Raw genomic sequence first — 23,969 nt, 5'->3', positions numbered from 1 at the left:
CATTGAGACAGACATTAAGTTGAAGCCAAGGGATTCAACAAGCATGACTTTATCCATGTGTTGATCCTTTGAGATTGCAACTCTACCTAGACCCAATACCTTACTTTTACCAGTGTCAGCAAATGTGATGTGACTCTTGTCGGATGGACGTAAGGTTGAGTCCATAAGAAGGCTTCTTTTGCCAGTCATGTGATTTGTACACCCACTGTCAATAATCCATTCTGAAGACTTTGAAGTCGCTGGTGTCGTACCCTACAGTGCAGTTAGGGGGATAGGCTTCACGAAGAGAATTGTGAAGCAAAAACATTTGACGAACCAGTGGGTTACGAAAACTTAGATCCAGATTAGGACTAATAGGGAGAGTAGCATGCGATTCAGGAACGAAGTACATAATGATGCCATTTGGGCATTTTATCTTGCGCCCCACAAGATTTTTAAGGTCCCCAGCAATAGCATCAAAAGATTTTGTTTTTGTGCTGGAGACCTTTCCCTGCAAAAGAGAGTTAAGCTTTCTTAACCACCCACATCTTCAAGGGTGGCTTAGAAGCTATAAGTCTAAGTGCAGCATCTAAGAATTTTGGCTTTGAAGCCTTAGCAAACAGTCTAGCAGGTGGACAATAATACTCATAGGAATAAGCAGAATAATTTTTGGTCATATGAACATGACGGTTCGAAGAACCGCTCTCATATTCGTATGCCTGAGTATGGTTTCCCTGCAAAACATTTGCGTTAGTGTGACTCAGGTGAGTCCTCTGTTTGTATGAAGCCTTTGGACCGTATGAAGCCTTTGGTCTGAGGTTTGTCTTCTTCAAGTGAGATGTCATGAAGACATTCACAGGAAGATTTTTCAGACACTTTTTTGGAACCCAGATCTTCTTCATAGGCGGTCCATTCCTGCAGTTAGTACCAATGTACCTGGCAAACACTTCACCATTCTGATTCTTAAACAGTTTATAGTTTGCATCAAAGGATTCATCAATGATAATGGGGTTAGCACAAGTGAAGCCAGATAAATTGGATGGATCTGCTGAAAGTTCCTTTGCAGCAACCCATGTGGTTTTGGGGTACTGCTCAGGTTTCCAGTAAGAGCCATCTGCGTTTATTTTCCTCACGAACCCAACACCCTCTTTCCTGGGTTTTCGGTTCAGAATCTGCTTCTTGAGGACATCACATAATGTCTGATGTCCTTTAAGACTTCTGTACATCCCTGTTTCAAGCAATGTCTTCAACCTAGCATTCTCATCAGCAATAGCAGTGGTATCCTCAGCAGAGGGGTTAGTTACCACATCAGCAGTTGAAGATATTGCAACAGCAGTAGCAGTGGAACATTCAGCAACAGAAGTAGCATTATCACGCTCAATGCATTTAAGACATGGTGGTTCAAATCCTTCCTGAGAGGGACTGATCTGTTCGGCGCGAAGTGACTCGTTTTCCTTTTGAAGATCTTCATGAGCCGCTCTCAATTTCTCAAGTTCTTGCTTCCTTTGAAGATAATCATAGGAAAGCTTTTCATGAGTCGTTGAGAGAGTATCAAGACGATCTTCAAGTTCCTGATACTTAACGTGAAGATTTTTTATGTCTTCAATTAAGGATTCAGATCGAGTCATTTCAGCACCCAACAGATCATCGCTTCTGTCTAACAGTTTTTAAATATGTTCCATAGCTTTCTGTTGTTCAGTTGCAATTTTAGCAAGTGTTTTGTAGCTGGGTTTTGAATCACAGTCAGAGTCATCGTCACTAGATGTTTGATAGCGAGTAGTGCGTGAGTTTACCTTGGCACCGCGTGCCATGAAGCAGTAGGTAGGAGTGGAGTCGTTCTTGTCATTTGCATCGGCGTCGGTGATGCAGTCATTGTCTTCAGTGTTGAAGATGGACTTGGTGACGTATGTTGTAGCCAGACTCGCAATGCCAGAATCAGACTCCTCCTCAGCCTCCACCTCCGCCTCCTCAGAAGAGGACTCCTCCTCTGAATCCATTTCCTTGCCAACAAATGCACGTGCCTTGCCAGATGAGCTCTTCTTGTGTGATGAAGACTTTGAGGAAGATTTGGAATAAGACTTTGAGTATTTCTTCTTCTTCTTGTCGTCAGAATCATATTCCTTGCTCTTCTTCTTCCTTCTGTTCTCATTGTCCCATTGTGGACACTCAGAGATGAAGTGTCCAGTTTTCTTGCACTTGTGACATGTTTTCTTCTTGTAGTCATGAGCAGAAGCTTCATCATTCCTTGAGCTTGATCGTGAAGATTTTCTGAAGCCTTTCTTCTTGGTGAATTTTTGGAATTTCTTCACTAGCATTGCAAGTTCTCTTCCAATGTCTTCAGGATCATTAGAACAGCTGTCAGATTCTTCTTCAGATGAGGAAACAGCTTTTGCCTTCAAGGCACGAGTTCGCCCATAGTTTGGACCGTAGATATCTCTTTTCTCAGAAAGCTGAAACTCATGTGTGTTGAGCCTCTCAAGTATGTCAGACGGATCGAGTGTCTTGAAATCAGGACGTCCTTGAATCATCAGGGCTAGGATGTCAAACGAACTATCAAGTGATCTCAGCAGCGTCTTGACGATTTCATGTTTGGTGATCTCAGTGGCGCCGAGGGCTTGAAGCTCATTTGTGATGTCAGTGAGCCGATCAAATGTGTGCTGGACATTCTCATTGTCATTTCGCTTGAAGCGGTTGAAGAGGTTGTGAAGAACACTCATTCTTTGATCTCTCTGGGTTGAGACGCCTTCATTGACCTTGGAGAGCCAGTCCCAGACCAGCTTGGATGTCTTCAAGGCACTCACACGGCCATACTGTCCTTTTGTCAGATGGCCACAGATGATATTTTTGGCAGTAGAGTCCAGTTGAGTGAACTTCTTGACATCAGCAGCAGTGACACCTTCTCCAGCCTTGGGAATGCCGTTCTCGACGACATACCATAGGTCGACGTCAATGGCTTCAAGATGCATGCGCATCTTATTCTTCCAGTAGGGATATTCAGTTCCATCGAAGACGGGGCACGCAGCGGAGACTTTGATTATCCCTGCAGTCGACATAGCTAAAACTCCAGGTGGTTAAACCGAATCACACAGAACAAGGGAGCACCTTGCTCTGATACCAATTGAAAATGCGTTATATCGACTAGAGAGGGGTGAATAGGCGATTTTTATGAAAGTCTTCAAAACGTGAGAGTTATGAAGACAAACAGCAAAGATTATGCCTATTACTATGCAGCGGAAGTTAGATTACACTAGGCCAGCCATGGTCATGTATTCAATAGAGTGAAAGCACAATGACAAACAACTGCAGTGTAATAAGGATCAGGTAGGAAGAAGTTATGAAGCCAAACAGATCATACATTCACGTTGTGAAGACAAAAGATAAAGCAAGCATGCAATGGCTTCACAATGTGTAACAGTAATAAAAGGAAGTGAAGATGAAACCAGTGACTCGTTGAAGACAATGATATGTTGGACCAGTTCCACTTGCTGTGACAACTGTACGTCTGGTTGGAGCGGCTAGGTATTTAAACCTTAGGACACACAATCCCGGACACCCAATCCTGAACACACAGTTCAGGACACCAAGTCCTCACCGTATTCTCCTTGAGCTAAGGTCACTTAGTCCTCGCCCAATCACTCTGGTAAGTCTTCAAGGTAGACTCCCAAACCTTCACAAACTTTGTTCATTGGCAATCCCAATGTCTCTTGGATGCTCTGAACGCGACGCCTAACCGTCTGGAGGATTCACAGTCCTCAAGTGTAATAAGTCTTTAGATCACACAGACAAGAAGACCTAAGTGATGCCCAATTTGCTCTGGCTCTAGGTGGTTAGGGCTTTTCTCCTCACTAGGAATTTTCTCTCAAAGGCTTCGAGGTGGGTTGCTCTCAAACGACAAAAGCCGTGCACTGAAATCTGAGCAGCCAACCATTTATGGTTGTGGGGGGTGGGCTATTTATAGCCACTTGGCAACCCGACCTGATTTGTCCGAAATGACCCTGGGTCACTAAGGAACTGACACGTGTCTCAACGGTCAGATTTCAAACTCTCATGGCAACTTTACTTGGGCTACAAGCAAAGCTGACTTGTCCGGCTCTAGACAAGATTCGCTCTCATTGTCTTCACTCGAAGACATAGGTTTTTGGTTTACGCATCACTTCAGTCATTCGACTGGTTCTCCTGGACCCCACTTAACAGTACGGTGGTTCCTATGACTCAACACAAAAGAAAAAGAACTACAAAGTCTTCGAGCTCCATAGGCTTCATAACGTTTCTTCTTTTGTCATAGTCTTCAATGTGAATATCTTCATATACCACCTTTGGCTTCAATGTCTTCATACATTTTTAGAGGTCATCTCTGGTAGTAAAACCGAATCAATGAGGGACTTCTACCTGTGTTATCCTGCAATTCTCACAAACACATTAGTCCCTCAACTAGGTTTGTCGTCAATACTCCAAAACCAACTAGGGGTGGCACTAGATGCACTTACACCTCCTAGATCCCCGCATTCCACACCATTGCGGCGGCTTCTGTTGCGGCCACGGCGGCAGTGAGACTCTTTGCATGCTCAACTAGGCACTCCTCCTCCCATAGGAATTTGATGTAGCGCGCAAGGACGTTTACGGACATGCGGGCCTCCACCTCCCGCCTTCGGGCCACGGTGGCGAAGCGGGTGATGACCCCGGTGGTCAAAGGTGGGGTGGTGGCCACGACGGCCACCTCCCGTCTTTGGGCCGCGGTGGAGCAAGTGTTGGCCACGGCGACCGACGGTGGGGTGGCGGTCAAGATGGCCACCTCCCGCCTTCGAGCCGCGGTGGTGGAGTAGGTGATGGCCCTGGCGGCCGATGGTGGTGTGGCGGCCACGACGACCGGCGGTGGGATACTTGGCTGGGACCGGCGGTGATTTTTCCTGTAACGAGTGATTGATTTTGCTAGGGATCTACAATGCTGGTGGTTTTTGCTGTGATTGGCGATGGATTTTGCTGCGACCGACGAAATTTTTTGCTCGAACAACGATGATTTTGATGCAATCAGCGGTGCGCCCTGAGCCACGGCACAACAAGGGATGTTGTAACCTTGTTACGATGAGTTACAATCGTCCCTGATGGGTGTGGGCGGCGCTCGAGGCGTGCTCTCTCCTTGCGCGGGGTGTGATTTTGGGGCCAAATAAAAAAGCAATGTGAGGGAAAATTTTGACAGTTGGGAAACGACGCAATTGACACACGGGATGCGTCCAGCCGAGGGGCTGGCGCTGGTAGACCGAAGCCTAGCACCATCCTTTCAGGGGGTATGAGGGGTTTTCTCTCTTCCGTTTAGTTCAAATTATACCTGGCCATTGGCAGCCCGGCCCGGTCGGCTCGACCCGACCCGACTCAACCTTGTCCACGGGTCGGGCTCAGGCCTAGATTTCAAGCCCGACGGCTGGGCCGGGCTGTAACACCCCGGATGTAACTTTCCCTATTTGTACTCCAACTCTTGCCATTTCCCGCGTTAAGTTATATTTATTTCCCCGGGTTCGGGTTTTTGTCTCCATGTGTTGTTGTCGTTGTCATGCATCTCATATCATGTCATCATGTGCATTGCATTTGCATACGTGTTCGTCTCATGCATTCGAGCTTTTTCCCCGTTGTCCGTTTTGCATTCCGGCGCTCCGTTCTCCTCCGGTGGCCATTTCTAGCTTTCTTTTGTGTGTGGGGATTAAACATTTCCGGATTGGACCGAGACTTGCCAAGCGGCCTTGGTTTACTACCGGTAGACCGCCTGTCAAGTTTCGTACCATTTGGACTTCGTTTGATACTCCAACGGTTAACCGAGGGACCGAAAAGGCCTCGTGTGTGTTGCAGACCAACACCCCTCCATTTTGGCCCAAAACCCACCAAACTCTGCTCCATGTCCTAGAGCGTTCGATCACGATCGCGTGGCCGAAAACCGCACCTCATTTGGACTCTCCTAGCTCCCTCTATGCCTATATATACACCCCCCATTCCAAATTCGCGGATCCTCTCCCCCCTAACCCTAAAAAAATCCCAGGTCCGCCGCTCCGGACGTGTCCGGGCGGAGCCGGACAACGTCCGCCGCCACCGCCGCCCATCCAGGACGCGCCACGTGGCGCCCAGCGACCGCCGCCGCCGCGGCCTGCAGAGGCCCGAGGCCGGCCCTCCCGCGCCGCCTCCCGGGCCGCGCCCTCCTCCACGTGCCGCCGCCGCCGCCCGCAGCCGCCGCCACCCGCAGCCGCCGCCGCCCGCTCCGCCGCGGCCGGGACGCCGCGCCGCGCCGCCCCTCGCCCTGGCCGGCCCCAGCTCCGGCCCGGCCACCGGCGACCTCGCCGGATCCGGCGTCCCCAACCCCGGCCGCCGCCGTCCTCGACTTCCCCGGCGAGCCGCGCCACCGTCCTCGGGTTCCGTGCCGTGAACAGTAAACCCTAGATCCAGATCTGGGGTAGTTTTTTTTTCACTAAGTCCCGGATATTTTATTTAGTTCATATGCTCATGTTCGCGGCCCCATAACTTTGCATCCGTAGCTCCGATTTGGGCATATAGCATATCAAAATGTTCATCTCAGAGAGTACATCATTTCATTCCATTGCATCTTTTTCATTAGAGTTCATCTTGATGCCCGAAATGTTGTTAGAAGAGGGCTACTTGAGTTAATTGTCAGATCTGTTACTCCGTTTAGCACTTTTGTCATTTTTGCCATGATTAATGTGTGCATGATATGCCCGTGAGTTCTACATATGTTTTGTTAAGGGTTTTGCCATCTATCCAGAGGTGCAACCCATGTATTTTTAGCATGTGTGTGGTGACTTGTGTAAGCTTGCAAAGTGGTGCACTTGCTAATTCTGTTTTCAGGGACTTAGTAATTTCACTAAGTCCTGGGATTGTTTATCGTTGTTTCCTAGTGATCCGTGCCTCTTTTGAGGATGATCAGTAAGGGAGTTTTGTTAATCTTGTAGTGCTCTATCCATACATGTATTTGTTTGCAATTATGGAGCACCCTAGCTTGAGTCAATCAAGCTCTACTTTTGCTTTGTTGTGAATCTGGGCAGATCGTCAACTTGTTTGTGATTTTGCCGATGTTATTGTAGTTGATCCATGCATGCTATGCCATTGTTCTTGCCATGTCTAGCTTGTATTTTGTGCCTTATTAAAGGATGTATGCTTGTCTTGCCATGACTTGCACCGTAGTGAGTGCATCGAGCTCGTAAACATGCCTTCGTGAGTTATGTTTCAGCATGTCCCAGTTTTCACTAAGTCTTCTTAAAGGATGTTATTGTAGTTGATCCGTACATGCTATGCCATTGTTCTTGCCATGTCTAGCTTGTATTTTGTGCCTTCTTAAAGTATGTATGCTTGTCTTGCCATGACTTGCACCGTAGTGAGTGCATCAAGCTCGTAAACATGCCTTCGTGAGTTATGTTTCAGCATGTCCCAGTTTTCACTAAGTCTGAAAACGGATTATGTTTTTGCTATGTTCGTGTTCTTGTTGGTATATTTTGTGATCCCTTTTGGCTCAAGGTCACTAAGGGACTTTTGTTAAGATTGTTGAGTAGCTTCATGTCATGTCTTTCTTTGTTATGTTCAGGTCCGGTAGCATGTTGTTTTGTTGCTCCAAAGAGGGCTATATGATCTGAAATTTCAGACAAGTGTTAATTTCACTAAGTCTGAGATCTGTTTGCCATTTGCGTTTTTGCCATACTTGTTTGAACCTGTTAATGGATGATTTGGCCGTAGCTCAGTGCTAGACTTTTGTTAAGCATCTTGTGTGCATCCCTGCCATATATTTTGTTGTCATGTTTGGGTGCTGTAGCATGTTCATTTCATTGCATTTAGATGCCTACTTGCTGTAAATCGCAGACCGGTGTCATTTGAATCGCTTGCCATTTCCAAACCGTAACTCCGATTCCGACGTTCTTTATATCGTTTTCAAGCGATTTCATCTCATCTTTTCAGTGGCACACTTGTTTTTCCAAGCTGAGGCCAGGTTCATGCATTTCCTGTCATATCTTGCATTTTGCATCCCGCATCGCATCCCGCATAGCATATCATCTTTGCATCGTGTTGTTTGAGTTTGCACGTGGTTGATTGTATCCTTGTTGCTTGTTTGTCTTGTTTGGATAGATCCGGGAGACGAGTTTGCTAACGAGGAGCCCGTTGAGTTTGCTTTCGAGGATCCAGTCAACTCTGACAATTGTGCAGGCAAGATGATCATACCCTCGAAATCACTACTATCTTTGCTATGCTAGTTTGCTCGCTCTTTTGCTATGCCAATACTACGATGCCTACCACTTGCTTGCAAGCCTCCCAAATTGCCATGTCAAACCTCTAACCCACCATTGTTCTAGCAAACCGTTGATTGGCTATGTTACCGCTTTGCTCAGCCCCTCTTATAGCGTTGCTAGTTGCAGGTGAAGACTGGAGGTCATTCCTTGTTGGAACATTTATTTACTTGTTGGGATATCATTATATTGCTATGTTATCTTAATGCATCTATATACTTGGTAAAGGGTGGAAGGCTCGGCCTCTCGCCTAGTGTTTTGTTCCACTCTTGCCGCCCTAGTTTCCGTCATATCGGTGTTATGTTCCCGGATTTTGCGTTCCTTACGCGGTTGGGTTATAATGGGAACCCCTTGATATTTCGCCTTGATTAAAGCTTTTCTAGCAATGCCCAACCTTGGTTTTACCATTTGTCACCTAGCCCTTTTCTTTCCCTTGGGTTCTGCAGACTCAAGGGTCATCTTATTTTAACCCCCCCCCCCCCCCCGCGGGGCCAGTGCTCCTCTGAGTGTTGGTCCACCTGTCAGCTACCGGTGGCCACCAGGGGCAACTCTGGGCTGGCCTACCCGTACCTAGGACAATCTGAGTGTGCCCTGAGAAAGAGATATGTGCAGCTCCTATCGGGATTTGTCAGCACATTCGGGCGGTGTTGCTGGTCTTGTTTTAACCTGTCGAAGTGTCTTGAATTACCGAGATACCGAGTCTGATCGGAACGTCTTGGGAGGAGGTCTATTCCTTCGTTGACCGTGAGAGCTTGTCATGGGCTAAGTTGGGACTCCCCTGCAGGGATTGAACTTTCGAAAGCCGTACCCGCCGTTATGGGAAGATGGGAATTTGTTAATGTCCGGTTGTAGATAACTTGAACCTTAATCAATTAAAATGTATCAACTGAGTGTGTTACCGTGATGGCCTCTTCTCGGCGGAGTCCGGGAAGTGGACACGGTGTTGGAGTAATGGTTGCGCAGGTTGTTCTCTAGCTTATCGCTCGTGCTTTGCCTCCTCTTCTCGCTCTCCTTTGCGAATAAGTTAGCCACCATACTTGCTAGTCGCTTGCTGCAGCTCCACTCATATTTTACCTTGCCATTCCCATAAGCTTAAATAGTCTTGATCGCGAGGGTGCGAGATTGCTGAGTCCCTGTGGCTCACAGATTATTATTACACCAGATGCAGGGCCTGATGATTCAGCTCCAGGAAACGCGTACGAGCTCAAGTGGGAGTTCAACGAAGACTCTTAATGTTACTACGTTTTCTTTCGCGACGATCAGTAGTGGTGCCCAGTTGGAGGTGATTGGGACCGTGTCGCATGTTGGGTTCTCTTTTATTTTGGCGCCGTAGTCGGGCCATGAGTGTTTGGATGATGTAATGTTATTTATGTACTTGATTGACGTGGCGAGTGTAAGCCAACTATGTTATCTCCCTTTTTATTATCATATTACATGGGATGTTGTGAAGATTGCCTAACTTGCGACATATGCCTTCAATGCGATTATATTTCTAAGTCGTGCCTCGACACGTGGGAGCTATAGTCGCATCGAGGGTGTTACAGGGCCGAACCCGAACCCGTTGTATTCGCGCATTAATGAAGAGGCCCGACCCGAGGCACGGCGGGCTTCTAGCGTTATGGGCCAGGCTCGGGCCTGGGTTTTTTGCATTGGGCTTTGGTAGGCCCGGCCCGGCAGATGGCGAGGTATAGTTCAAATGATTGAAGGGTAACATCGACATTTAAGTCCAACTCTACAAACAAACAAAGACCCATTGTACCAGCGTCTCAAAAGGGAAAGAAAGGGTGCGCCTTCTTCGCCACCGCCGATGGCGCAGTCGCTGGCGATGACGGCGATATCCCGCCTCCGCGGTGCCGCCACCCACTCCTGCGGCGGGCACTGGCGCCGCCTCTTCTCCCGCTCCCCCGCCGCCTGCGCTCCTCTCCTCGGCCACTTTCACCACCCCACTCCGACGCCGCCCAGTCCCAAAACCCTAGCTCCGTTCCCCGGCGTGCCCACTTCCGCCTCCGCCTCCGCCTCGGCCTCGGCCCCCCTCACCTCCTCCTCCCCGCGCCTCTCCCTGGACTTCATCCCTCCCGGCTTCTCCCTATTCGACTCCCACCTCGGCCTCCTCGTCCTCCTCAAGGAGACCGAGCCATACTCCTACCTCAAGCACCCCCAGATCCTCGTCTGCGACCCGGTCTCCCGCCGCACCGCGCTTCTCCCTCCGGGGATGGTCACCTGCACGTTTAGCAAGCTCGTAAGCGTCGTGATCCTCTCCCGCGACGCGGACGGCCCGGCCGGGTCCGGGCTCTGCTTCCGGGCAGCCGTCGTCACCCTCGAGGACACCTCGCTGCGCGCCTTCGTGGCGACGTTCCGCGACGGCAAGTGCCACTGGGAGTGTCTGCTTCGGTCACAGGCGAGATGCAACGTCGACCAGCTGGAGCGCCACTGCGTGCGCGCTAGCCGGTACCTCATCTGGCACATCCGCGACGAAGGTGCCGTGCTCACATTTGACCCTGAGACTCTGGAGTTCGGCTTCGTGCTCGCGCCGCCCGCACTCGACATGGGGGATCACTTTGTCAAGTACCGCGTCGGGGTGATGCCGGACGGGCGGTTCTGCTTCGGTTCGATGTCAATGGATCACGAGAACCTGGAGCTCCGGGTGCTGGGGCCCGAGCCCAAGGACGGCCAGAACGTGTGGGTGCTGGAGAGGGAGGTGTGCTTGGTCCAGGCGTTCGATGAAATGCCGCAGCTGCCCTCGAGTTTCATCGCCCGGTGCAAGTGCACCTGGCTGAGCGACATGGATGCCGGGCGCACCGGGAGGGTGTTCATCGGCACGTCGGGCTATGGGCACTACTCGTACCATCTGGACAGCCGGAAGCTCGAGCGTCTGGTGACGGACGACGGCGAGGAGTACGGGCACCCCATGTTTGCCTACTTCTCCTTCCCGGGCTCCGAAGCCGGCTCTGACTGACAGACTCCTGGTAATTAATCATGTCCTCGCATCCCAGTTTCATGTAATGTCGGTTTATGAGTAATGCTTGGTCAAAGATATCTGTGTGAAGTTTGTTGCCTTGGGTACTTTGTTGAACTTGAACCTATATTAGTTTTATATATATTCGTCAACCCAGTTCATCAATAGTTTATAATTAGGGGAATATATGCATTCAAAGAATTTCAAGCTCTAGCGTGTTCTCTGATGATCATGTCGTGTTTACTGAAGCTTGGGTGTCTACTCGCAGAAGCTTCTGCAGATAGCATATGTTTTCGAGATCAAACTTGTACTGGAGAAATATAGCATGCATCATTGATGTACAATATTATCTCTGCTCCGAAATATAAGTCGCTGGGGGAGTTCAGTTTACACTCCCCCAACGACTTATATTTAAGAACAGAGGGAGTAGAAGATATGCATGTATGATTGTGGCAGTGTGACAATATTCATTTTTAATATGTAGAATTACAAGATGACTTGATTATAAAAATAACTTAAACTCAAGTGATCTTGGAAAAATTACATGCCAGGCCTGTAAAACTGCAATTGAAAATATTATTAATGCTTGATTCAAACACCTCCATATTAGAAAATGGAAATGCTAGGTCATCGAGGTTGATCAACAATTTCAACATTTATGTAGATCGATTTATGTAGTGATCTGTTTTATCCATTAACATAATGTGCAAAAATTTATCAATACGAGTAGAAAGGAAAAACATCTATGGATGAAGCGTCGACCATCCATGTATTTTCCAGAAGCGCATCTTAAAGAAGAGAAGCTATCACTACATTTGCACTAGGTGGGAATCTCTAGCAACAGCCTTCACCATTCTCATTGACATGCATAGAAAGAAGCTGATTAAATTCAGTTAACAGCAGGTACTACAGAAGAGTGTATTCCATAATTGTGTTGTCTGATCAAGTGATTAGGCATTACATCTGAGTTTGACTTGATGAATTTAGAACTGGACTGGTAACATGGTGATATGAATTTAGTAACTTTTCTCATTTCTATTCATATGAATCTGCACAATCTTCAGAACTTTTTTCAAGAAAGCACTTGCGTTATGTCCCCTTGGTCTGTAGAAGTAACATTTGGCCCGCGAACTCCGGTGAATATATGGCCTTTTTTAGTCACGAGTCATTTCTTAAACAAATTGGGCTTGTTATTCTCTTAGAGAACCCCTATTTCATTGGTTAGTTCACTGGGAACTGTGCTGATAACTCTGCATTTCTTATCATTCAGGGTGAAGTGAGAAGAGGTACCACGCGATTTTGCCTGAAGATGGCTCAACCGTTGCATTTCTGGTTACGTCCGTGCCGTATTACTCAGCATTGAAGATTGAACACAAAGAGGATAATGCTCTGAATCTCTGATTTCATGTCCTTGATGGGACTATTTAAACAATGTTGTTGCGATGTTTGCTAAGCATGCTTCGGAGTAGACAGTGTCCTGAAGAATTAGGTGATGTTTTGAAGTAGTGTGCTGTTTCGCAAGGATAGTTTCACATTATGCTGAGTTTTGTCAAACCATAAGAAATGCAGAGTTTATCACTTACTGGTCAACATCTTCAATTTGTGGGCTACAAGCCTACAATCCAAAATAGTCTATCAGAACAACCTATACACATTCTTGTATTGCACAAGTCCAAGAAATCAGTCTGTTTCGGATGGTTAAGCTTAAAACCTGGTCATTTGCACAATATTCCGGTTGCTTGTCAAACTGTTTTACTTCTTGGAACATGCACAGTCTAATGGATGAAATCCTTGCAGCTACGGACACTAGTGTCCAAGCCTGTAAGGATAGTTTGCCTCCCGCCCAAAAAGAGAAGAACAACACAAGTGATAAACAGAGGAAATTCAATGCATAATCTTTCTACCTGTATATGGACCCACCTGCAAACCCAAACTCGGCAGAACATGAACGGAAACATCTATGTATGTGTGCATCCAGTTCTTTCACCGAACCAGAGGAGGAGATAGACAAAAAAGAAAAAGTTTTGATTGATTCATTCTGACCTCACCTATCCCTACTCATCATCATCATATTTCTACGTACCGCATCGGCCCTGTGCTACCCACAAGGCCACAAACTCAACTAGATTACAGGCAGACCAGACCAAACCCCACGACAAGGAAAAAAAGAAACACCAGCACCAACGAGAGTCACCAAACAGAATACACAGGGAGGGCACGCTGCCCGTGCGTTTTCCGAACTTTTTGCCTCGGAAGAAGAAGAAAAACTGCTCCACGAACCAACCGGGGATGTACGACGGCCTATCCATCAGATCCAACGGCTATGCCGGCGGCGAGGTGAGGTGCGGTCCGGCCGCTTCAGCCCTGCGACTCTATGGGCGACATCATCGCCGAGAACCGGCGCTTCTGGATGCGCGGGGGGAGGTGCTTGTTGTACCTCTTGGGCCCCACCGTCCACGGCAGGAACACGCCGGTGCCGCCGCGCCCCATCCTCTTGTTGATGTTGCTGGAGGGCGCCATCACCATTGGCCTCGCCGGCGCGGCGACCATCATGACGGGTGCCGCGCGCACGGCCATGCCCCAAGCCGGGGCGAGCATGGCCTGTGGCGCCGGGCAGTAGCCGATGATGGCGCCGTTGCTGCCGTGAGGCGGTTTCTGCATGCCGGCCGTTGCCGCAGTCGGGGGAGGCTGCCAGAGCGTCATGGCCTTGGTGGGCGACGGGAGCGGGCTGAGGTCCACCGGAGTTGATGGCCTCACCCTCACGAACGTGATGCTCACGCGGCGGTTGGACGACGGGCACACGACGTGGCGCGCCATGTCCGCGCTGTTCCCGCGCATCACCAGAAGTGACCTGCAAAGATGATCCATAAACGTAAGATGCAAATTCTACTACTGCAATGCAAAGCTTTCTTCGGTTAGACGAACAGTAAGAGTAAAGTCGAAAAGAAAGTGGAAATGGCACTGACAAGGTTCTGGTAAGCGAAAGCCTTAAGCGTACATACCCTTGCTTCAGTGAGAGTGTGAGGGGTCCCTTGTAGTTGCCGTTGCTGTCAGTGACAAGTGACCTTCCAAATGCCATTGAGGTTTCAGACAGCAGGAGAGTGGAAATGGGGTTGTCCAGGTGGGGAGGCTTGAAGTAGGGCTGCGAGTGCTCCTCCTGTAAAACAATTTCATCACTTTCAGATACCAACACCTTAACAAGTTTCAAACATTTGAGTTCTCAATCTATATATGTTCATGCCCTGAAGAAAAGCACTGTGTGTTATATAGTGTAGTAGCATTGGTATCTTAGTTTTACTATTTTAGTTCGTATCTATTGAAAGGACCAAAGATACTTAATATGGACAGTTGACCCTACAAGAACCCACTAACTGTAATGTGCAAATTTACTTTGCTATTTGTATACACAAGTGGCTGGTTCTTTAAGGGGCAGAAAAGTGTGTACAGACTAGCAATTCTACTCAGATTTGACCCACACATCTCATGACAGTACAGGAAGCAAAATCTCATTTGGTTTCATCAAGTTTAGTTGTATGATTATTCTATAATTAATCACCAACCGGCAAACAGCACTGCAGCACCTACCTCATCGAAGAAATTGATGATGACACTGTTTGGTTTCCTGCTTTCTGGTATTAAGCGCCAAAGAACAAGGTGGTCGATGACAGCCTGCAGGACAACTGGGATTGGTTCTATATGACCTGCACACAAGGCCAAGAGAAAACAGGTGTTAGTTATGACATCATGCACTAGGGCATCTTCTTTGTCCGGAGAAGCGATACCCATGCAAGGATCCCACACCCAAAAGAATATTCTTGCAACTGTAAGCAAGTTGGAGGAAAAGTAGTGGTATGAGCTGAAAGTTTTCCTGAACATACAATTGGTTTCCTCTGTGGTATGTTGAAATAGTGGGACACCGAGCTGAATGATCTCTCTCTTATTCCCTTTGATCTGCTTGTTGAAGAATATGAAGGTCTCACCTAGATTTGAAACTAGAGAATTAACATCACAACGATCAATGAAATGGCACAAGGGCAAACATGCCAACAGAGTGCCACAATTGAAAGACAGGGTAGCCGGGCGCACTTCACAAAGCTAACAAGAAAATTCTGTCAAGTTAAGGCAGCTTACTTGCATATGAAGATTTTGGCCAAAACACTAATGAACTATACCAACGTTGTGGGCTCTATGTCAAACCTTAACTGAATCATACTTATCAGAGATTAAGCAAGGCTAGCAGGTTGAGATTATACTTGGATCAACGTTTTGTGGTGCACACATTTGGAGGTGTTGTTAGAATTCCTATCCAATAAAGAGAAGTGATCTAACATGTTACTATATTTAATATATACATTCATGCCTAACTTTTCTTCTGTCATTGAGAGGCAACGTTAAAGTTAGCTCGGTGAAGAAAACTACACATCCAAATAGGCCAGGTATTATAGTCAGTGTGTCACTAGGTTGATGGTTGTACCTTCTCACATGCGAGTTTTACATTTCGTAAATTAGGATAACCGGCAGCTTTCTATGCAACAGCAAGTACTCAACTATACTAATTTAGCCTAAAAATGGAGAGATTTGTTAGGACCTAGAACCTGTAGGTACTGAGTCAGTTAGCACAAAAGTGCATCAGACAAAACCATCACCACCGTTAGAAAAAGTAGTAGTGCGCGAACTAGGACCACAGTTAGGTGCCCTAGGGATATTTGGTATCTTCAAAGCATCAATTGGATAGTATCAGAGGTAGTTGTGGTCTTGTGGGCACAACAGAAGTATCCCGAAAGGAATGTAAACAAAAAATAAGTAGGAAGATAAATTGCACCACAGAAAACAATGCCCAAATGCTCCAACGTTTGAACATTTAAAGAAGGAAAAAACTTCAGGGCCACAAAACACAACTTACCTGAAAGCTCCCCATTTCTACCAGCCTGGCGAATTTCATTGATGAAATCAGCAACCTTCATGAGCTCCATTGTTGTGAACACATCTTCATATATCTTCAGGCCTTTCACAACGTTAACCTGGTAACACAAGGTCATAAACATATTGTTAGAAAAGAGCACCTTTACAAGAAGTATATGATAAACTGGTAGATCAATGGGTGTGCTACTACTTCCTACAGCATCTCTAGTTCTTCAATACAGAAAGTTTGCCGAGTGGTGTAAAGATGGAACTCGCCATGTGCCCCTTCACGGACTCCTTCGCCATGAAACCTTTCTGGATCTTGATCCTCTCTGGGCGGGCGATGCACTCGTCGTGGTCAGAGCAGATAGGGTAGCTCTCTGGTAGGCTGTGCCCGCCTTGAGATCCTTGGTCGGTGTTATCTGCTGAGTAACATAAATCTCAGAGGGGTTCCAAGCATGGTATAACTGTGCATTTCGATTAGCGACTGCAAAACGCACAGAGTGTTTTTTAAGTATGCTATCTAGTTTCAAAAGAAAAGAAAACAATCCTGTGCTCCACTGAGAAAAGCATTAGCAAATGCAGCAAATAAATACGGAAGAAGTGCGTCATCAGTAAAATTCTGTTCTGGTTGGTTTATCCTTCAGCTCACACGGAAAAAGCAGGTGGTTGCATGAAGGTGTTCACAAAATGAGAAACGTAGCTAGCATGCTTGCTAGGCCACCAACGGCAGCTTTTGGACAGGAATCCTCTAACAATTTTAGAATACGAAATGTTTTTAGCCTCAGCTTTTCTCGCATGGCGTATTCTGATCTTCACCTAGTGGGTACAGTCACGCAGCAACAAAAGGTCTAGTTGATCACCCGTTTGATGTTTTGAACTTACACTAGACTAGATGGCTCTATCGTGCAGCACAGTTAGCATGATGCAGTTTCATTCGATCTTTCAAGATCACCATCATAACACAGGACGAAACTGAAATGACCTTGTGTGGAAGTTTTCCAAGGTATAGTCGTAGTCCATTCATGTCATTTTCTACGGAGCACGGCGTGGAGAGAAAAGAGAGGCTGCCTTTCGTGGATGTAGAAAAGTGGGTATGACCGAGAGATTCTCTCGAGTCGAATGTACATGGACATTAGCACATCGGCATAAGTGTGGGGGCGACCGAGCAGGGACCAATACGCTGTTCAATTATTGCGAGAGGAGGAAAGCAGTATTGGGATGGTGATATCACAGCAGCCTCTCTATGTATCGCAGAACATCTCACTCCTTTTTCCTAGGCACAGGAAAACATGAGATTTTTCTTGCCCTCCCTTTTAAAAGGTGCGGCCTCTCAGTTGTCAATTTGGAAGGGATCGCGGGAAATCTTTAAAAATGCTTCGAAGGTTGGCGGGCTTAGCAGGAAACCGACAAGGCCGCTTCAGTGATGATCACATCAGCTGAGCATATCATCGGCCCACATGCATATGCGACACTGGCAACGCTGGTGGCAACTTAGCCCAACCTAATATAAGTTATCAATTCAAAATCTCGTGAAATAATCATAGTATAATCACGTGCTTAACACGCCCCTGCATGGCTGCACCACCTACCGCTGGCCCCTGCCTGAAGACTAACGCGAGAGCAGCCGCGGCCCACAGGTGTACGGTGTACCGATTTTCTCAGGACGGTCTTTCGAGAAGAAACGCAGCCAGAAGGGACCCGCGGAATGCCTGGTTGATTGGGCCGGGCCCAGCAGCCAGCGGCCGAGGGCGGGCCACGTGTACAGCGCACAGTCGGAGGAGCGGCCACTTCGATCGGCATGGCACCAGATCCAGCCAGCCTCGGCCGGAGATCTTGGGCTTCTCGAACCCGATCCGGGTCCAGTCGAGTCGCTCTTCGACACGTGCAGGCCGTGGTGGAAAGGAGGAGGCGTGCAGGGATTTAATTTTCCACGGTGGCGGTCATGTGGGTCCATTAACTCGCGGCTCCTTCCGCTTGATTGCGATCAGACGGGTCGTCACCGCTGGCGCCAGGCTCTGAATTCTGACCGGGGTGACGCCCTCCTCATGAGACCCACGCCAATACTACCAAGGGAATTGTACTCGCGTAGGCCACGCCTCCGGCTGCAGGGCATGTCTTCCAAAAGTCCTGTAGGAGGCGCTGGGCAAAAGACTCGTGTTTCCACTGAAACTATACCATTGAATTCTAGCCGTGTGTCCCCCCCAAGGGATTCCTGGCACAAGTTATTATGCGTGGCAATTCGAATTGGTACAACTTGAAAAAAGATTATGGCGCATGATTTGGTTCCTATGCTCTTTGCAATCACTCGCGTCGCTCTCATAGTGACAGTGAACTAACCTGATGAGCAATTTCTTTTAAAAAATATAAACATGCATGTTGTATCATGACAATTCAGAGTATTTTATTCAAGACAAGAGAAAATTATTCCCGATGGAAAAAATGTCAACTCTTACGTGTCCAACTTTGTAGCGACGCGACAAATGCAACCATGGGCAGTCAATCTCGAAAACAGAGACGACAAATCAAAACTCATAAAGTATCTTCATTGATGTTCTTTTCTTGCGTGTAAGAAATGCATTCCCGACTCTCCTACTCTCTTTTTTTTTTGACCTGGTGACAAAGCGTGATCGTTCGTCACCCCAGCCCAAAGATGAAGATGGCAGACCTCATCCCGAGCCGCGGAGCGCTTGAAAACACAGCCAGAAAGTTAAAAACAACTCCAAAGCAGAGAGGTTCAAACTCGGTGTCATCGCTAATTAATCTCCTCATTCAAAAGGGGCGAAGGATGCAAAGGTTTTGTCGAGACCGGCGGTGCCAAATCTGGTGACCCCGGGGGCACATGCTAGCCAGACTCACCTGAAATATTTTATGCCGCCCGCCCTCCGCGACGCTACAGCCTAGCATCGCTGGAGCATATGCCCCATGGCAGCCTGTTGGCGCCCCTCGCCAGGCCGCAACACACAACGGTGGTGCCCTCGATGCCGCTGGAGTGGAACCGCCGCGAGCTGGCTGCCGGCCGGGAGGACAAGGGCGTCAGAGTCCCCGCCACGGCGCGGCACGTTTTGCACCCCCGACAGGCGATGGTAGTACGTACCAGGAGTACATTAATTTGGCAAAGCCCCCACACCAAAAGTAAACACATGAGCTAATTACTGGTGACGGGTAGCGGCCGTACTGGTCAGTACTTTCCCAAAAGGGTGGCCGGGCGAGGAGGGTGCGTGCGAAAAATAAAGTTGGCGCACGGAAAGAGAGGGGGGGACGGCGTCTGGAGGAAAGCCGTAGGGTTTTGCAGCTCCAGCGACCTCGTGATGCCGTTTCGCGGGCCGCCGCCGCCGCCACGAGTGGACAGGATTGACCGGCCGAGGCTGTCCCCGCCGTCCGATCCTCCCAAGGAGGACTGAATAACTCCGCCTCTGGTGGGGCTGCGCGGAAAATTATTGGCTCTCTCGCCCCAGTTTTTCCCCCTAACCACCAGACGTACTGGGCCCGGTACGTGTGGGTTCGTCGAACTGGCGTGAATACTATTATTAACGATGCCGCTTTAGCACAAAAAAAAAACTAGGAGGAGGAGTGCCATAAAGAAAACGTCATTTGGAAGCCTAATTCGGCCCCTTTTTGGTTATTAGGTCCCAATAAAACGGGAGATATTCAAGTGGGAAAAGCTTGCGGAAGAAACCACAGGCGAAACGAACGACCAGATCCAACCGTCTGTGGAAGGGGGGCCAAAACGGGAGATCGGTTCGACAGACAGATTGAAACTAACGGAAATTTTCAAATGCGGCCGGAAAGGGAAATCTTAAGGGGAAAAAGGGTAAATAACACTACGCGCACACGAGGATTAATTAATAGAGATCACTCGAAAAAAAAAACTTTAATAGAGATGATTGTACTTACGTCCGTCGTGGGCGGCGTCGTCTTCCGTGGAGGCTGCCTTCCGCTCCGACGAATCTCCCGAGGAATCTTCGCCGTCCGCCTCCGGCTCGTGGTCCGCCGCGACGGGGTGGACGGCGACGACGGGGTTGACGGAGACGTCGGGCTGCGCCTCCGGTATCGGCTCGTGCTCGCGCTCGGGCTCGGGGTCCGGCTCCGCGGCAACGGTGACGACGAGCTCGTCCATGGGCTCGTGGATCACCGTGGACGCGGCCTCCTCCTCGGAGTAGGCGGCGGCCGCGGCGGCGCGGGCCTCGGAGACGCGGCGGAGCTCGGCGGCGACGTCGGCGACGGAGTAGAACTTCTGCATGTGGAGGACGGGGAACCAGTTGAGGCGGCGGCGGTGGAGCGCGGCGAAGACGGCGTCGTAGTCGGCCCCGCCGATCTGCGCGAGGTGGCCGCAGAGCGCGTCGATCACGGCGTTGGCGGCCGCGAACTCGCCGCGGTACCACCCGATCACGGCGTCTCTGGCCGCCACCTGATCCGGCGCCGCCACCGGTGACCCCGGGGCCCCCGCCGCCGGTGTCGTCATCCCTCCAGCGATCGCCAGGCTACCCACTCCCCCGCACCAACCACCGGCTATCCCTCCCTCCCTATCGATCCCCTGCCCGTATGATGCGTGGCGCTCTCTCCGCCCAAGCTTTTTGTAATGGCGTCGAGGTGTTCGACGGACGCCCGGCCTGTTCTAAATCGGCTTGGTATTGTGGGGAGCGCTTCTCTCTCGGGGGCGCGCCTATAAATACCCCCGGAGAAGAAGCGGCCGAGGGTACCCGTAGCCAACAGCGCCCAGGGGCGGGCAGGGTGACGTGGCGGGGGATTAGCGGGTACGGGCGCAGATCCGACAAGGCGGTGGTGGCAGCAGTTAGTTAAGGTCAGCCTCGCTTTATAGGAGGTGGCTCGACTCGACCCGGCCTACGGCGGCGCGTGTGGACCGCGCGCTCGCTCCCTCCGCAGAGATGGGCTGCGCCGCGATTCGGCGCACGGGGACGTCTCTCACCGTGGCGGATGGCCTGGGGATGCGCGGCGACGGCGTGCGCCTGGTCCTTGGGCCTTATCATGGACCGGGACACCGGGTGGCCATGCGGGGGAGCCTGGTTGGACCGCGCACCATCCCAGCCGTCCGTTTCAGGGCCCCGCATCCTTGTTCGGTTTTTTGTTCTTGTTTGTGCAAGACATGATTGGGTACAGGCGAATACGGAAGGATTTTTCTCTATCGGGTGTAAGAACCGCGTAAGGATAGGCTGTAATGTGCGAGGGTAGAGCCCTGTTTTGGCAAGTAGGTAATTTGATCAATGAATTATCCAGCTATTTGCATGCTTTTCTCAACAACAAGAAAAGGTATTTGCATGCTTACCAATTTGTGAAAATCACGCGTTTTGAGATTTGAAGACGGGGTATGCAGAATGCATTGGATATCCACAATGGTTTTGACCATCTCTTAGATTTATGTGTATGATTTCTGTAGGGTTTGGCCTTTTGTTGCGAAAATAAATGGCCACCCGGCATGATCACGTCTAAGAGATCGGTATTCTCCATTGTACGACATATCTTCTTTTCATTAGATGTGTTTTTCAAAGAGAGAGGGAAAGATAGAGAGGGCGGGGGGCTATGAATATATGTGCGTATGTATTAAGATATGGAAGAGATTTTTTGTTGCAAGAGCATTACAGGGTACAATCGTAGTCACACACATAATCTTTAATGCCTACAAGCTTTCAATAGCAACCAATGCACTCATATTCGAACATAGGCCCATGCCTCATGGGCATAGGTGAGAAGGGGCGACGAACATATTGTCAATCAACTCATTCACCCGACGATATGAGCAAAGACAATGACTGGTGGGGCAGTGCTCGGTCAAATGATCACATGTCCAACAACAATTCAACGATGCGGTTCATGCAAACATCTTAAACCTCAGCGACACCCATGGTTTTCGCACAAGATCGACCTAGCTACAGTTGGTTGGTCCTACACAAATCACGCGAACGCCAACGAGTAAAGTGTTCCCGCATCTGATTTTATTTGCCGCATAATTATGCATATTAATTGCTAGAAGATTTCAGTCGTCACAACCGATATCAATGTCGTCGGTGGTCGTGAAGGTAGCTTGTGACTTGTGATTTTAAGGTTGTGGGGGTTTTTCTACAACCAAATAGAACGAAGCATGCATAGTGTAATAGAGTTGAACACTTTCCTAAGGCGATCACCACGCTTGGTGTTGGCTTCTCTCCACCGCAAGAAGATGGAACCGTTTGGCTAGGATGGGCCAACATATGATTGTTTATATATTACGATACAGAAGAGGTTTTTTTTGTTACAAGAGCATTACAAGCGATGACCCTAGTTACGCACAACATCCTGAAACCCTATTCATGCTGAAACCAACACATTCAAGCTATCATTGGAGATGATGTAGGTTCCGACGGCAACCAACATCCTTAAAGCTCTTGGTAGTCATGAACTTATGTTGCGACTTTCTCCTAAAGTTTATGTGATTTCTTTCCATCAAGATAGAGCAGAGCACACATAAGGCAAGAGAGAACCCTCCCCTAAGGCAAGCTTCGCACCAGACGCTAGCTGTCGGTGTCAAAACCGGCCGATCTCGGGTAGGGGTCCCGAACTGTGCGTCTGAGGATCGAAGGTAACAGGAGACAAAGGGGACACGATGTTTACCCAGGTTCGGGCCCTCTTAATGGAGGTAATACCCTACTTCCTGCTTGATTGATCTTCATGAGTATAGGGGTTACAAGAGTTGATCTACCTTGAGATCGTAATGGCTAAACCCTATATGTCTAGCATATATGAATTCTGATAGCCTCGACGGACTTAAAACCTCCGGTTTATATAGACACCGGTGGGGCCTAGGGTTGTACAAGGTCGGTTTACAGAGAAAGGAAACACATCCAGACGCCAATCGTGCCATCCACGCAAAGGAGAGTCCTATCCGGGCACGGGGGAAGGCCTGCTACCTTGTATCTTCACGGCCCATCAGTCCGGCCCATGTCACATAGCTCGGACACCCGAGGACCCCATAATCCAGGACTCCCTCAGTAGCCCCTGAACCAGTCTTTCGATGATGATGTGTTCGGCACGCAGATTGTCCTCGGCATTGCAAGGCGGGTTCCTCCTCCGAATACTTCAAAGTGGTCTTCTGAATAAGAGATCTGTATCCGGCTCTGCATAACAGCCACAACCCTCGACCACGAAGGTAATATACTTAATCAAAATAAGGCTTGTCAACTGACAACTTTTTCGGCAAAAACGTTACGTTTGGCCTCTTTATCATTTCGAAACCATTTTTAACCTCCCGCTTCACGTTTCAAGGCGCAACCTCTATTGATACGTCTTGTCAAAGCAGAGATCGTGTCCCCTTATTGCGGGATTCTCATTAATACAGGTTTGGGTAATCCAACCGTGCCATTCGCACGACCCCTTGGGAATAGGCGAGTTTTAAGGCTTGTGGGGGGGGGCTTGATATTCACTGCCTATATAAGCGGATAAAGATGCATCTTTTTACCCCATGCCTTCTTCTTCCCTGTGCTTCCCCAGCCTCGAGCTGCAGCACCCAAGCATCGATCTTTCTCACCGCCCAACCTCTCCAGCCATGGCCGGATCTGGCTCGCAGGGCAAGTGGATGACCTCCTCCGTCATGGAGAAGAAACTTCGGGAAGCGGGGTACCTGGCTGCGAGTATCGCGCACAGGCTCCCTGCCAAAAAGCAGATCATTCCTACTCTGGAGCCCAGCGAGAGAGTGGTGTTTATCCCTCACTTCCTCCGCGGACTAGGGTTTCCTCTCCACCCTTTCGTCCGCGGCCTCATGTTCTATTACGGGCTAGATTTCCATGATCTAGCCCCAAATTCCTTGCTCCACATTTCGGTGTTCATCGTCGTGTGCGAGGCGCTCCTCCGCACCCCCCACTTTG

General features: G+C 49.0%; 2 protein-coding genes across 3 annotated transcripts; one reads left to right on the top strand and one right to left on the bottom strand.

Annotated features, from left to right (window-relative positions):
- Positions 1 to 9,991: 9,991 nt before the first annotated feature.
- Positions 9,992 to 12,929, top strand: LOC125530418. The gene is made up of 2 exons (XM_048694819.1): positions 9,992 to 11,218; positions 12,479 to 12,929. Exon 1 carries the CDS (start codon positions 10,060 to 10,062, stop codon positions 11,206 to 11,208), a length of 1,149 nt encoding a protein of 382 aa, XP_048550776.1. The 5' UTR covers positions 9,992 to 10,059; the 3' UTR covers positions 11,209 to 11,218; positions 12,479 to 12,929.
- A 283-nt stretch (positions 12,930 to 13,212) lies between these two features.
- On the bottom strand, positions 13,213 to 20,858 carry LOC125530417 (RNA demethylase ALKBH10B-like). 2 transcript variants are annotated; one of them, XM_048694817.1, is made up of 7 exons: positions 20,008 to 20,858; positions 16,387 to 16,535; positions 16,112 to 16,229; positions 15,087 to 15,188; positions 14,794 to 14,909; positions 14,211 to 14,365; positions 13,213 to 14,059 (listed from the first exon to the last, which is right to left on the bottom strand). In XM_048694817.1, the coding sequence occupies exons 1-7, from the start codon at positions 20,573 to 20,575 to the stop codon at positions 13,567 to 13,569; spliced, it is 1,701 nt and encodes a 566-aa protein (XP_048550774.1). In that variant the 5' UTR covers positions 20,576 to 20,858; the 3' UTR covers positions 13,213 to 13,566. The 2 variants fall into 2 exon arrangements, with proteins under 2 accessions (XP_048550774.1, XP_048550775.1); XM_048694818.1 differs by having other exon boundaries at positions 16,387 to 16,532; positions 20,008 to 20,853.
- Positions 20,859 to 23,969: the final 3,111 nt, after the last annotated feature.

The sequence above is a fragment of the Triticum urartu genome, unplaced genomic scaffold (assembly GCF_003073215.2).
Source record: "Triticum urartu cultivar G1812 unplaced genomic scaffold, Tu2.1 TuUngrouped_contig_63, whole genome shotgun sequence".
Taxonomy (NCBI): Eukaryota; Viridiplantae; Streptophyta; class Magnoliopsida; order Poales; family Poaceae; genus Triticum; species Triticum urartu.
The sequence above is the reverse complement of the archived record's forward strand: the minus strand, read 5'-3'. Positions and strand labels throughout refer to the sequence as shown.

Bases quoted from the DNA above. Each gene is read 5' to 3' on its own strand.
- LOC125530418 (XM_048694819.1), top strand. From the start codon at position 10,060: ATGGCGCAGTCGCTGGCGATGACGGCGATATCCCGCCTCCGCGGTGCC.
- LOC125530417 (XM_048694817.1), bottom strand. From the start codon at position 20,575: ATGACGACACCGGCGGCGGGGGCCCCGGGGTCACCGGTGGCGGCGCCG. The intron at 16,230-16,386 runs GCGAGTTCCATC...TTGTGTTACCAG, and splicing joins AGTCCGTGAAGGGGCACATG to GTTAACGTTGTGAAAGGCCT. The intron at 15,189-16,111 runs GTAAGTTGTGTT...TTTCAAATCTAG, and splicing joins TAGAAATGGGGAGCTTTCAG to GTGAGACCTTCATATTCTTC.